General features: G+C 39.0%; 1 protein-coding gene and 1 long non-coding RNA gene across 3 annotated transcripts in view; both read left to right on the forward strand.

Moving 5' to 3' along the window:
• LOC121478036 (ubiquinol-cytochrome-c reductase complex assembly factor 1) overlaps positions 1-14,220 on the forward strand; it is a 98,642-nt gene that overhangs the window by 3,446 nt on the left and 80,976 nt on the right. For both annotated transcript variants that reach the window (XM_041732766.1, XM_041732765.1), the window contains exon 2: positions 13,448-13,552. In XM_041732766.1, the coding sequence (XP_041588700.1) occupies positions 13,448-13,552 (105 nt within the window). The remainder of the gene's footprint in view (positions 1-13,447; positions 13,553-14,220) is intronic.
• Positions 3,813-10,509, forward strand: LOC121478038. The gene is made up of 3 exons (XR_005984402.1): positions 3,813-3,859; positions 7,688-7,798; positions 8,628-10,509. It is a non-coding gene; the product is annotated as an uncharacterized LOC121478038 (long non-coding RNA).

Here is a 14,220-nt window from a genome sequence, read left to right on the forward strand (position 1 = left end):
ATGGGCAAAGGGAGGAGATGCATCATGGGTAAGCTGCAAGTGCACACTGAGGAGGTTTGAATGGTGTGCAACCTCATGTGAACTGATAACAGCTCAGTGTCCAGGCTGGTTTCCTGTGGTCCCCAGTTTGCACCTGGCCCTGGAGACTAGGTTCTAGGACAAGGTTATGCATTCCCTGACCTTTTGTGAATTCTGCTGGAGATAGGCAGGTAGTCTGTGACAGTGATGTATATTTTTATTGCTTGGCATCATCTGTCACGCTGTAGATGACATCTATGTCAAAGTGTCTGTATTTAGGGCAAAAGTTTGTTTCTAAAGGTTTTTGAAACACTTATTTTTATTTTTAAAGAATAATTGACACACAATAAGTTGTACTTATTTAATTATACAATTTGATAACTGTTAACATAGATATACACTTGAAAAGTTATCACCACAATAAAAATATTGAACATGTCACTCCTGCCCCAAAATTTCTTTGTGTTCTTTTGCAAGTCCTTTTCTCCTATTGTTCTGCCCCTGCAATCGTCACTGATCAGGAGAACGCTTTAGTTTCTTCTCTCATTTTCTATTTTTATTTTTTAAATTTTTGTTTGTTTTTTTAAAGCTGTGGTCTTTTTAATTTTTTTTTTTTTTAAATAAGCTCTATACCCAACGTGCGTCTTGAACTCATGGCCCTGAGATCAGGAGTTGAATGCTCTACCAACGAGCCAGCCAGGTGCCTCTCCTCTCATTTTTAAATTTAAATTAAAAATTTTTATTTTCAAAGTACAAAAATGTTAAAAAAAAACTCATTGTAATAAACCCTCATGCCTGCTATTAGATTTTTCTTTAATAGATCACTGTAGCACTTGTGAATGGATCAGAGGGCTGAGATTCAAGTCCTGAAGGCCAGTCAGAAGTTACTCAAGTAATCCTAGAAGAAGTGAGGAAGGCCTGTACTAAGAGGGAAAGTGTGGTTAAAGAGGAAGGGATGATTTCAACAAGTATTGAGGAAACCGGCTATAGGAGTTGGTGAAAAGTTAGATATGAGGGTAAGGGAGAGGGATGTTTAATAGTGAGTCCCGGGTCTGCCTTTGATGTCTGAGTTAATATAGCAGTGTCCTTCACTGAACATATCCAGCTGGAGATGGTGGTGTTTTGTTGTTTGTTTTTTTTTTTTTTTAAGCAGCTGGAGAGTTGGTGTTCAGGAGATAGTAGGTAAGCTGAGATAGAGGATGTAGTTGAAATAAGATGTTGAGATTTCCTGGGCAAGAATATGGATAGCTAACATTTTTAGGGCATTTACCAGGGCGCTTGGGTGGCTCAGTCGGTTAAGTGTTGGACTTTTTTTTTTTTTTTTAAAGATTTTATTTATTTATTCATAGAGACACACAGAGAGAGAGGCAGAGACACAGGCAGAGGGAGAAGCAGGCTCCATGCAGAGAGCCTGACGTGGGACTCGATCCAGGGTCTCCAGGATCACGCCCTGGGCTGCAGGCAGCGCGCTAAACCGCTGCGCCACCAGGGCTGCCCTAAGTGTTGGACTCTTGATTTCAGCTCATGTCATGATCTTAGGGTCCTGCGATCCAGCCCCACATAGGGCTCTGCGCTCAGCAGGGAGTCTACTTGAGATTCTCTCTCCCTTTGCCCCCTCCACCTCCATGCATGCACGCATTCTCACTCTCCCTCTCTAAAAAGAAAGAAAGGAAAGAAAGGAGATGTTTAACATTTATAGGGCATTTACCATGTGGTAAGTGCTCTTAAATACTTTGTATATGTGAATTTACTTAATCCTGACAATAGCCTTTTGAAAAGGTAGGCACTATTTCTCCATTTTAAGAAATTTGAACCCAGAGAAGTAGTATTCCTAAAACATTCTCATTAGTTTCTCCTTAGTTTTTCCCCTTTTCCCTTCTCTAACGATGGGTTTAGGAAGCAGGAGGAAGCTAAAACACTATTATTGCTGACTAGCTCCAGTAGAGGAACTAGACATTTGAGTAGTAGAGTGGGACTTGTTCATGGTTTTATGAGCAGTCCTGGGCATTGGTGATCATTTTTGCTTTACTTTGACAGTAGTAGAAGTTGCAGACAGCTACTCTTTTTTTTTTTTTTTTTTTTTTTAAGATTTATTTATTTATTTGAGAGAGAGTGTGTGAAGGGGTGAGGAGAAGAGGGAGAGGGAAAGAGAAATTCAAACAGACTCCACACTGAGGGCGGAGCTGGACTTTGGGCTCTATTTCACAACCCTGAGATCATGTCCTGAGCTGAAACCAAGAGTTGGATGCTTAAGTGACTGCACCATCCAGGTGCCTCTCTGTACTTTTTAAAAAAATTGTAGTAAAATACATAATACAAAATATACTACTTTAATAATTTTTAACTATACAGTTCTTTAGCATTAATATATTCACATTTTTGTGCTGCCATCACAACCATCAATCACAGAACTCTTTTTATCTTGCAAAACTGAAATTCTACCTATTAAATGATAAATCACCATGCCTGCCTCTACTTAGCTCCAGGCAATCACCATTCTTTCTGTTTTTATGATTTTGACCACTCTAGGTACTTCATATTAGTGGGATCATATGATATTTGTCCTTTTATGACTGGTGTATTTCACTTAGCCTATGTCTTCAGGGTTCTTTTGTGTTATAGCATGTGTCAGAATTTCCTTCCTTCTTAAGGCTGAATAATATTCCATTGTATATATGTGTGTGTGCATGTGTGTATATATATATATATACACACACCATATTTTGTTTACCCATTCATCTGAGGACAGACACTTGGGTTACTTCCATCTTTTGGCTATTATGAAATAGTGCTGCCATGAACATGGGTATATATTATCTGTTCAAGTCCCTTTTTTCACTTCCTTTGGTTATATATTCAGAAGTAGAATTATTGGATCATATGGGAATTCTGTGTATAAGTTTTTGAGCATTTGCCATTTTATTTTCCACAGTGGTTGCACCAGTTTACCTTCCCACCAGGAAAGCATAAGGGCTTTTTCTACATCTTTGCTAATGCTTGTTATTTTCTTTCTTTTTTTCATAGTGTTCATCCTTTTTTCTTTTCTTTTCTTTTCTTTTCTTTTCTTTTCTTTTCTTTTCTTTTCTTTTCTTTTCTTTTTTTCTTTTCTTTCTTTTCTTCTTTTCTTTTCTTTCTTCTTTTCTTTTTTAGAGAGAACACACTACAGGAACAGGGTGGGGGAAGAGGGCAGAGGGAGAAGGAGAGAGAGAATCTTAAGCAGGCTCTATGCCCAGTGCAGAGCCTGAGCCTGAGGTGGGGCTCGATCTCACAACCCTGAGATCATGACCTGAGCCAAAATTGAGAGTTGGATACTTAACCGACTGAGCCACCCAAGTGGCCATCATAGTGAGTGTGAGATGATTTTCTCATTGTAGTTTTGACTTGTATTTCTCTAATGATTAGTGATGTGGAGCATATTTTTTTTTTTTTTTTTTTTTTAGAAACATCTTGGACTGGAATAGTTGTTCGCATTTGACACTTTTTTTTTATTTTGTTTATTTGTGTTACTCTAAACTGGTTGTATATAAATTCATGAAAGCAAAGTTTTTCCAATTATGTTGAAAAATTATTTGGCACTATATTAGGCAATTCTTTGAGTCTTTTTTTTTTTTTTTTTTTTTATGATAGTCACAGGGAGAGAGAGAGAGAGAGGCGCAGAGACACAGGCAGAGGGAGAAGCAGGCTCCATGCACCGGGAGCCCGACGTGGGACTCGATCCCGGGTCTCCAGGATCGCGCCCTGGGCCAAAGGCAGGCGCCAAACCGCTGCGCCACCCAGGGATCCCTGTGGAGCATATTTTAATGCACGTTGGCCATTTATATATCATTGGACAATTGTCTATGTGAGTCCTTGGACCATTTTTTTTTTAAATGCCTTTGTTTATTTATTCATGACAGACACACACACACACACACAGAGGCAGAGACACAGGCAGAGGGAGAAGCAGGCTCCACAGGGAACCTGACGTGGGACTCGATCCCGGGTCTCCAGAATCACACCCTGGGCTACAGGCGGCGCTAAACCGCTGCTCCACCGAGGCTGCCCCTTGGACCATTTTTTTAATTGAGTTTTTTGTTGTTGAGTTGTAGTAATTTTTTTCTTTTTAGTATATTCTGGATTTAGTGCCTTATCAAATGAATGATTTGCAAGTACTTTCTCCCATTCCATGGGTTTTCTTTTTGATAGTTGTCTTGTTGATAGTATTCTTTGATACACAAAAGTTTTTAATTTTGATGAAGGCTAACTTAACTATTTTTTCTCTTGTTGCCCGGGCTTTGGTGTCATATCCAGGAAATCATTGCCAAATCCAATGTCATCAAGCTTTTCCCTATGTTTTCTTCTAAGAGTTTCATAATTTTAGGTTGTATGTTTAGGTCTTTAATACATTTTGAGTTAATTTTTGCATATGGTATAAAATTTTACTGTTTTTTTTTTAAGATTTTTATTTATTTATTCATGACGGACAGACAGAGAGAGAGAGAGAGAGAGAGAGAGGCAGAGACACAGGCAGAGGGAGAAGCAGGCTCCATGCAGGGAACCTGACGTGGGACTCGATCCCAGGTTTCCAGGATCACACCCCGGGCTGAAGGCAGCGCTAAACCGCTGGGCCACCAGGGCTGCCCCTGTTGTTGTTGTTGTTATTTTCTCTTTGTGTTTTCCATGGAGATTACAGTTATAACAATCTAGTTTGAATTAATATCAACTTGATTTCAGTAATATATAAAAACTTTAATTCTGTTTAGCTCCATTCCTTCCTGAGTCCCTCATGCCATTAGTGTCATCAAATTATATATTATACATCATGTGTACATCAGCATAGATTTACAATTACTTCTTTATGCAGTTGCCCTTTAAGTTAAAAATAAAAACAGAAATAAAAAGAATTATAAATAAAAAAACATATTTATGCTGTATTTTTAATTTATCTAAATAGTTTCCTTTATCATGTCCTGTATTTCTTCATGTGGATTTGAGTTACTGTAGTGTCAGAGGTCTCATTTCAGCCTTTAGTATTTGCTGAAGAGCAGGTCTGCTGTTGACAAATTTTCTTATTTTTTGTCTTAATTTTTCATTCCACTGCCTTCTGTCCTCCATGGCTTCTGAGGATAAATCAGCTGTTAATGTTTTCATGCATCTCTTATACATGTTGAATAGCTTCTCTTCCTCCTTTCAAGATTCTATGTCTGTCTTTCAACAGCTTGATTATGATATGTCTATTTATAGATTCCTCTGAATTTATGCTACTCGAGTTAGTTGAGCTTCTTGGATTTCTAGATTGATGGTTTTTATCAAATTTGGGATGTTTTCTGCCAATATTTCTTCAGATATTTTTCTGTCCCTGTATTTCTCTTGTGTCCTTCTGAAACTCCCATAATACCTGTGTTGGTACATTTGATGGTATCCCATAGCTCTCTGCAGCTCTGTGAAATTTTTTCATTCTTTTCTCGTCTGTTCCTTCGTCTGGATAATCTCAGTTGACCTATTTTCATGGTCACTGATTTTCTCTTCTTCAGATCTGCTGTTTAACTCCTCTAGTGAAATGTTCATTTTATTTATTCTTTTTTTTTTTTAAGATTTTATTTTATTTTATTCATGAGACACACAGAGAGAGGCAGAAACACAGGCAGAGGGAGAAGCAGGCTTCCTGCAGAAAGCCTGTTGTGGGACTCGATCCTGGACCCTGGGATCCCACCCTGAGCTGAATTCAGGCAGACGCTCAACCACTGAGTCACCCAGGGATCCTTATTTATTCTTTTCAACACAAGAATTTCTATTTTTTTTTTTAATTTTTATTTATTTATTTATGATAGTCACAGAGAGAGAGAGAGGCAGAGACATAGGCAGAGGGAGAAGCAGGCTCCATGCACCGGTAGCCCGACGTGGGATTCGATCCTGGGTCTCCAGGATCGCGCCCTGGGCCAGAGGCAGGCGCCAAACCACTGCGCCACCCAGGGATCCCAAGAATTTCTATTTTTTTTAAAAAAAATAATCTCTCTGTTGATATTCTCTATTTGGTGAGATAGCATTCTTATACTCTGCTATAATTCCTTAGGTGTGGTTTCTCTTTTTACATTTAAAATAGCTGGTTCAAAGTCTGTCTAGTTTGTCTAACACCTGAACTTCCTCAGGGACAATTTCTTTCTTTTTCATTTTTTTCCTCAGGGACAGTTTCTATAGATTTTACCCTCTCTGTGTATGGGCCATGCTTTTTTATTTCTTTACATGTTTCATACTCTTTTTTTTTTTTTTTTGGTTGAAAACTGGACATTTTAAATAATACAGTGTGGCAGCTCTGGAAATCAGCTCTGTCCTTTTCCAGAGTTTGTTATTATTTTTCTGTTTAGTGACCTTTCTGAATTAATTCTGTAAAGTCTGTACTCTTTGTGGAGTGGTCTCTGCTCAGTTAGCTTAGTGGTCAGATAGTAATTGGAGACTTCCTTAAATATTTAGAACCAATAAGTCTTCTGGTTTTTGCTGAGGGACTGTGCACATGTAGGGGCATACCATCAACATTCTACTAGTCATTTAACATTTCTGTCTTGAACTTCACTCCTACTTGTGAGGAGCATCAAGGTCAACCAGGAGTCTCAGGTCTTTCCTATTCATGTACACAGCCCTGTGCATATGCATGGCCTTCACATTCCCAGGAGTATGTTAGACCTTTTCAAAGTCCTTGTGAACAGCTCATTCTTTTGCTTTTCCTTTTAAGCTTTTTTGTTAGCCTATTGTTTCCCACAAGTATTATATACTGCCTTAGGCAGCCGTGAAGTTAAACAATTGCCTCTATTTGTTTTGAGCCAGTGCTCCTGGGGAAACATTTTTCATATTGGGTGAGGTCCAGGACAGCCTTACCAATGAAGTCTTCCAAAGAACTACTAAACAGGGACACCTGGGTGTCTCAGTGGTTGAGTGTCTACCTTTGGCTCAGGACATGATCCCAGGGTCCTGGGATCGAGTCCTACATCAGGCTGTCTGCAGAGAGCCCGTTTCTCCCTCTGCCTCTCTCCCCCTGTGTCTGCATGAGTAAATAAATAAAGTCTTTAGAAAAACAACTACTAAACAGTTCAAATAATGCTGGTTCTTTGCAAATAAGGCTTTAAGGAGCATCAACTTCATTCCGATGTCAACTTTTCTCTGAAGAAGACTAGTCCTTTTTAGTGAATATTGCTATTTAGAAACTAAGCCTGAATACTAGATGTAGTTATTGCCCCTAGCACCTATCAAGACAGGGATAGGAAGTATATGTATGTGTATACATATACATAAACACACTTTAAAAAAAGATTTTATTTATTTATTCATGAGAGAGAGAGAGAGAGAGAGAGAGAGGCAGAGACACAGGCAGAGGGAGAAGCAGGCTCCCTGCAAGGAGCCTGATGCAGGACTCCATCCTAGGTCCTGGGATCATGTCCTGAGCTGAAGGCAGATGCTCAACTGCTGAGCCACCCAGGCCATAAACACACATCTGTTTCTATATTTATCTATACATATTAAAAACCCATACTAGTTACTCTAAATTCACCCTAGGACCACAGGGCTTATTGTATCTTTCTGCCTTTTCATACTTGTTAACTCTTTTCTCTAATAGAAACTCTTAATATTTGTAATAATATATATGCTTGTTTGCTAAATCTTAATATATTTACTGATTTGCTTCAATCTCTCCCAGATTTAATCAGTCTTTTAAGAAGCTTGGATTGGACACCTCCAACAAAATGGGAAGAGGCAGAGTATTCAGTTATTATGGAAGGAATGATTGAACATTCTCTGCTCCTTCTAAGTATCCTTTTATAGCATGCCACTTTGTAACTTGCAGGACAGTTTGCTAAGGTAGTGTTTATCCTTTGGGTTATGTAATTGGATGAGTATTCAGAGTACAGGAACCAGTGGACATTTGCAGAGTAGATTTGGTGACTCTGGTCAATCTTCATTATTCATAGATTCTGTATTTTTTAATTCATTATACTTGTTAAATTTTATTTATAATCCCAAAATCAGTACTCATGGTACTTTTGTGGTCATTTATGGATATATGCAGAGGAGTGAAAAATTTGAGCTGCAATATGCAAGTTCCTAGCTGAGATAGATACTCTTAATTTCTTATTTTAGATAAACAGATAAACAGATATCCTTTTCACGGTCTAATTAATGCCATGTTTTTTGCATTTTTGTGGTTTTTTGGTGATTTTCGTGTTTAATATGGCCTTGAAATATTAGTGCCATCTTGTGCTATCTAGTGTTGCTAAGGACAAGAAGGCTGTGATGTTCCTTACAGAGAAAATTTATGTGTTAGATAAATATTGTTCAGGAGTGAGTAACACAGTGCTATTGGCCATGAGTTCAATGTTAATGAATCAACTATATGTATATACTATATACATATACATACATATATATACACACATTTATTTTATATGTATTTTATTACACATGTATAATATGTAACTAAGATATCTTTAACAGAAACACACAAGGTTATGTATTGATTGATGAAAATGTTGTGATCAGAGGCTTGCAGGAACCTAAGCTTCTTTTTACCCTAGGGGTGATTATTCAGTATTTGCTAATAACTCAGTGTTTGTGTTCACTTTATTAACATAAAACTATAGAGAATAGAAGAATGGGCTCCCTTTTCCTGTTCATTAGTAAGCCAAAGAAAATACTGTATCTTAAAACCACATTCAGCAAAAGGCTGGTCATTGGACTGATTAAGGTATAGTTGAAAAATTGGTATGTCAGAATATTTTGAAGTACAAATGTAAAATCATTTGCAATCTGCAATTACAATATGAACAGGAAATAAAAACATGAAACTTGTCTTTAAAGTTTTGGTTTTGAGGTATTGATGAGGCCAAAAAGGACAATAAAACCAATTTCTGTTTTGTTATGGTGTATATATTGCCTAAGTTAAAGCAGTAGTAACCATTGGAAGTGGCTATAAATGTTTTCCTAAACTTGAGAGTTGAGGTTGCTAATTGTTATAGGCCTAATATGTTAGTACCTGTACGAGGGAGATAAGTACTTTCACAGGTTTATATTTATAAATGAAGTACTGGGAAACGTGGGGAGGAAAATGAACCAAGTAGAGTCCGTAGAACCAGTACCTGAGTCTGGGGACACTTCTTGAAGGTAATGAGCTCATGGGTTGGGTAAGAGGGAAGAAGAGATTCCCAGAGGAAATGACTAGAAGGGGATTAGCTTGTGTGGAGAGGAGCAGTCATTCCCAAACCAGAGGATCTGAGTCAAGTTTTGGAACTCCTGAATGGAGAATACAAGGCAGAGTATGTAAGAATAAAGTTGAGTCTAGAGGAGTCTATTTGGTTAAGATTGGGTGTTTAAGTTTGACTAAAGGGGGCACTTGGAGGCACCACAAGCTTTTGAGAAAGGGACTATCAGGTTCAAAACAATATTTTTAAAAAATGGTTCTTGCTGCTATGACAGTTTGCTGGTGAAAAGAGAAGCTTATATACATAATTCAACTATTGTTATTAACAATTGTTAATAACAGTCATGATGATTTTATGTGTTTTAGTTTTCTTGAGATGCTTTTATAAATGATCCTTGGAATACTCCTGTGAGGTACTTTTTATTATTCCCATTTTATATAAGGGAAAATGGAGGTCCAGAATGTTGAATAACTAGTTCAGGGTTACACAGCTATTTAATAACAGTCTTGGGATTTAAACACTCTCTGCTGCACTTCAGTTTCAGTTAAGGGTTTGGACAAAAATTGTTGTAGGATTGGAGAAGGAAAGAACAGAGCTGATTGCTTCTTTCTTCTAATAAGAACTAATTTAAGATATTGGCATAAAACCAAGTAGAACCAAAATTACAGAGGAAAAATATGTTGACGTGGTGAAAAATATGATGAAATTCTCCAGAAAATCTTTCAAAAGTTTGCATTGTTCCTACTTGTAATTTCCCTTTACTTTTCTTCCCTTGCTTTGGGCTTGAATATGCAGAAATTTCATCTTATCCCATATTTATATTTTTAGGAAAGGAACTTCTAACATTGAATGATTCAGTGTTAGTAAACAAAAAGCCAGTAACTATCTCTTATTTGAACATTATCCCAACAGATCAGATCTCAGCTGAAATAAAATATTTTGAAACTTTGCTTCTCATTTAAAACATAAGGTGTTGTGAGTGGTATATTAAAAATAGTTATACAGTTTTAAAACTGTGAGACACTTTAGAAAGCATCTCTAGGGCAGCCCTGGTGGCGCAGCGGTTTGGCGCCGCCTGCAGCCTGGGATGTGATCCCGGAGACCTAGGATGAGTCCCGCATCGGGCTCCCTGCATGGAGCCTGCTTCTCTTCCTCTGCCTGTGTCTCTGCCTCTCTCTCTGTGTCTATGAATAAATACATAAAATCTTTAAAAAAAAAAAAAAAGAAAGCATCTCTAGGTTTAAAATCCCTACACCTGGGCAGCCTGGGTGGCTCAGCGGTTTAGCCCCGCCTTCAGCCCAGGGCGTGATCCTGGAGACCCAGGCTCGAGTCCCACCTTGGGCTCCCTGCATGGAGCCTGCTTCTCCCTCTGCCTGTATCTCTGCCTCTCTCTCTCTCTCTCTCTCTCTCTCTGTTTCTCATGAATGAATAAATAAATAAAACTTAAAAAAAAAAAATAAAATCTCTACACCTTTCTCCACATCACCCCTATCCCTTCCTGTCTACTCATGAGGAAATGGAGATTCAGATTCAACTTAGTATTTATTGAGTTGGACATGCTGCAAGATACATTTGTTGATATTTCTTAAATCTTGAGAAGTAGGGATTTTTTCTTTATTTTATAGAAGAGATGACAAAGGCTTTTAGTTCACAGTGGAGCCAGTGCTTTCTGAGTCCCAAGTATATGGCTCTTTGCATTGTACTATACTGTGTTTTAATTGTTTCAAGACTAGATCATAGAATGTTAGGAGAGATTTTGGAAATATTCCCGTAAATGAGCCTGGATTCTGGAGTTGGGCTGCCTGGGTTTATTTTATTTTATTTTTTATTTTTGTATTTATTTATGATAGAGAGAAAGAGAGAGAGAGAGGCAGAGACACAGGCAGAGGGAGAAGCAGGCTCCATGCACCAGGAGCCCGACGTGGGATTCAATCCTGGGGCTTCAGGATCGCGCCTTGGGCTAAAGGCAGGTGCTAAACCGCTGCGCCACCCAGGGATCCCCGGCTGTCTGGGTTTAGATCTTAACCTTCTCACTATATTAACTATGTGATTTTGGGAAATTACTTATCCTATCTATACTTCAGTTTCTTTATCCATATAAATGGGATAATAGCAATACTCATAGTCATTGGGTGGTGATTGTGAGCTTTTTTTTTTTTATTTGACAGAGAGAGGGAGAATGAGAAAGCACAAGCAGGGGGAGTGGGGAAAGGAGAGGGAGAAACAGGCTCCCTATTATTGGGATGGATCCTAGGACTCTGGGATCCTGACCTTAACTGAAGGTAGACACCTAACTGACTGAGCCACCCAGGTGCTGAGTGTGAGGGTTTTTTTTTTTAAGATTTTATTTATTTATTCATGAGAGACAGAGGCAGAGACATAGGCACAGGGAGCCTATGTGGGACTTGATCCCAGGACTCGGGATTACACCCTGAGCTGCAGGCAGACACTCAACCACTGAGCTACCCAGGTGTCCCTTGATTGTGAGTTTTAAATGGGCTCATATATGTAAAGTACCTAGAAAAGTTCCCAGCACATAGCAAGTGCTCATAAGTATTGCTAATAATTGATATGAGGAACCTGTGCATTGTAGAGGTTAAATTATTTGTAAAGATCATATTTAAATAGCTGAGTTTAAACTAGAATTCAGATCTTTTGACTCCTAGTACAGTAGTTTATGTTTTTTTGTTTGTTTGTTTGTTAGATATTTATTTATTTATTCATGAGAGACACAGAGAGAGGCAGGGACACAGGCAGGGGGAGAAGTAGGCTCCATGCAGGGAGCCCAATGAGGGAATTGATCCTGGAACTCCAGGATCATGTCCTGAGCTGAAGGCAGAGGCTCAACCACAGAGCCACCCAGGCGTCCCTATGTGCTGTTATTTTTTTTTTAAGAGAGAATGTGTGCACGTGTGTGAATATGAGTGAGAGTAGAGGGTGGGGAATGGGTGGGGGGCAGAAGCAGAGGGAGAAAATCTTAGGCAGGTTCTGTGTTCAGCACAGAGCCTGAAGTGGGGCTTGATCTCACAACCCTGAGATCATGACCTGAGCTGAAATCAAGAGTCCAATGCTTAACCTACTGAGCCATGCAGGTACCCCTGACAAGGTGTTTTTTTTTTTTTTTTTTAATTTTTATTTATTTATGATAGTCACAGAGAGATAGAGAGAGGCAGAGACACAGGCAGGGGGAGAAGCAGGCTCCATGCACCAGGAGCCCGACGTGGGATTCGATCCCGGGTCTCCAGGATCGCGCCCTGGGCCAAAGGCAGGCGCCAAACCGCTGCGCCACCCAGGGATCCCTGACAAGGTGTTTTTAAACTATTTGTGTATCCAGTCCTCATTGTGGCCCTTTAGGATCTACAGGTCAAGTGAAAGAAACCCTTGGCTCCCTCAGAGCTAGTTCATAGAATAGAGATCTCCAGTACTATGTACATGAGTGCCATTATACAATGGAATGTATTTCAATAAAGTTTGTAAAATAAAGTAGGCTTCTCATTTAGCAAAGTAGAGCTCTTCCTTTCCCCAGCCTAGTCTTTTACTTTGGCCAAGACCTTTCTGGGTTCAGCTAATACCAGAGGGGAAAACTGAACTTCAGTCATAACTCTAACAGCCATTTAATCTCCCTCTTTTGTTTTGGAAATTATTTTTTTTAAAGATTTTATTTATTTATTCATAGAGACACACACACACACAGAGAGGCAGAGACACAGGCAGAGGGAGAAGCAGGCTCCTGACGTGGGACTCCATCCAGGATCTCCAGGATCACGCCCTGGGCTGCAGGCGGCGCTAAACTGCTGCGCCACCAGGGCTGACCTGTTTTGGAAATTAAATTGCCCTACTGTGTTTTCCCACCCTATAAGTTTCAGCCCTTGTTTTTCATCCTTTTGAGGATGATAGTGATCCCATACTGCTTATTAGAAAGGGATTCTGTGAAGATCAGACAGGTCAGTGTTTTTGAAAAGGCTTTGCAAACTCTTATTTAAATGATAATCTAATTGTAAAATGCCTGAAGTCTGCTTATTTTGTTACTCTCCTGAGAAGGGAGCCCATGTCCCCTTGCTTGAATCAACCATTACTAGAGTTCGTAGATCAGGAATAGGCAGGGATACATCTTATCCTTAGAGAGAAGAGCAGGGGGAGGATTGGTCCTGGTTTTATTTTGGAAGTTCTCCTTTCATGTACCCTGTTCTGGCAGGATTTCTAAACTTCTATACATGGAATTGGCTATAAATTCTTGACAGACACTTTTTTTCTTTCTCTAGAGGAACCGGATTAACATTTCCCAGTGGTTTCCAGTATGTGGCCGATTGGTACCTGTGTCTTCTACACAGGGACAGTGGGGCAGGGCTCTGTCTGGTACTTTCCAGGTAAGGTTTGTTGTTCCTTTGCTTGGTATGAAAACCTTAGTGTTTATTTGCAAATGTCATATATTTATAGATTAGCCAAACAAATTGTGTGATGGAAAAACCTCATGAGACCACTTCTGGGTCTCTGTGGTGCCAGCTCAGGACTGATTCCTACAGTATGGTGTCTAGGGCGTTGCTTCTAAATACCCCAGCAGTGGAACTTAGCCTAGGATACCATGCTACAGTCTGATGATTTTTACTGTTGGGAATGCTTCCAGATATTCATCTCAGAGTTAACTTCAGTTTTCTTTTTGTAGTCACATTGTGCCACTTTTATTTGGGGTAAGAAATGTTTCTTCCTTTTTTTTTTTTCTTCTTTATGAACACAAAATCCAAGGAACAATTATTTGAAGTCCTAGTTTACCATTGACCACATGATTCATTACCTTGGACCCTCCTTGAGAGTTTTTTCTCCTGATTTTTGTTAATTATACAAATAATTTAGTAATAAAGGAAATAAAAATCATCCATGACCTCAAACGTGAAAACATCTGCTGGTTTTTTTCCAGTCCTTATGTGTGTGTGTATGTGTACTAATTTTTTCCTTAGATACCTTAACAAATATCCACAGAATTTTATTTTCTGGTGCCTTTTCACTTATTAAAGCAGACATTATTCATGTTAGATAG

The sequence above is a fragment of the Vulpes lagopus genome, chromosome 18 (assembly GCF_018345385.1).
Source record: "Vulpes lagopus strain Blue_001 chromosome 18, ASM1834538v1, whole genome shotgun sequence".
In the NCBI taxonomy this organism is placed as follows: domain Eukaryota; kingdom Metazoa; phylum Chordata; class Mammalia; order Carnivora; family Canidae; genus Vulpes; species Vulpes lagopus.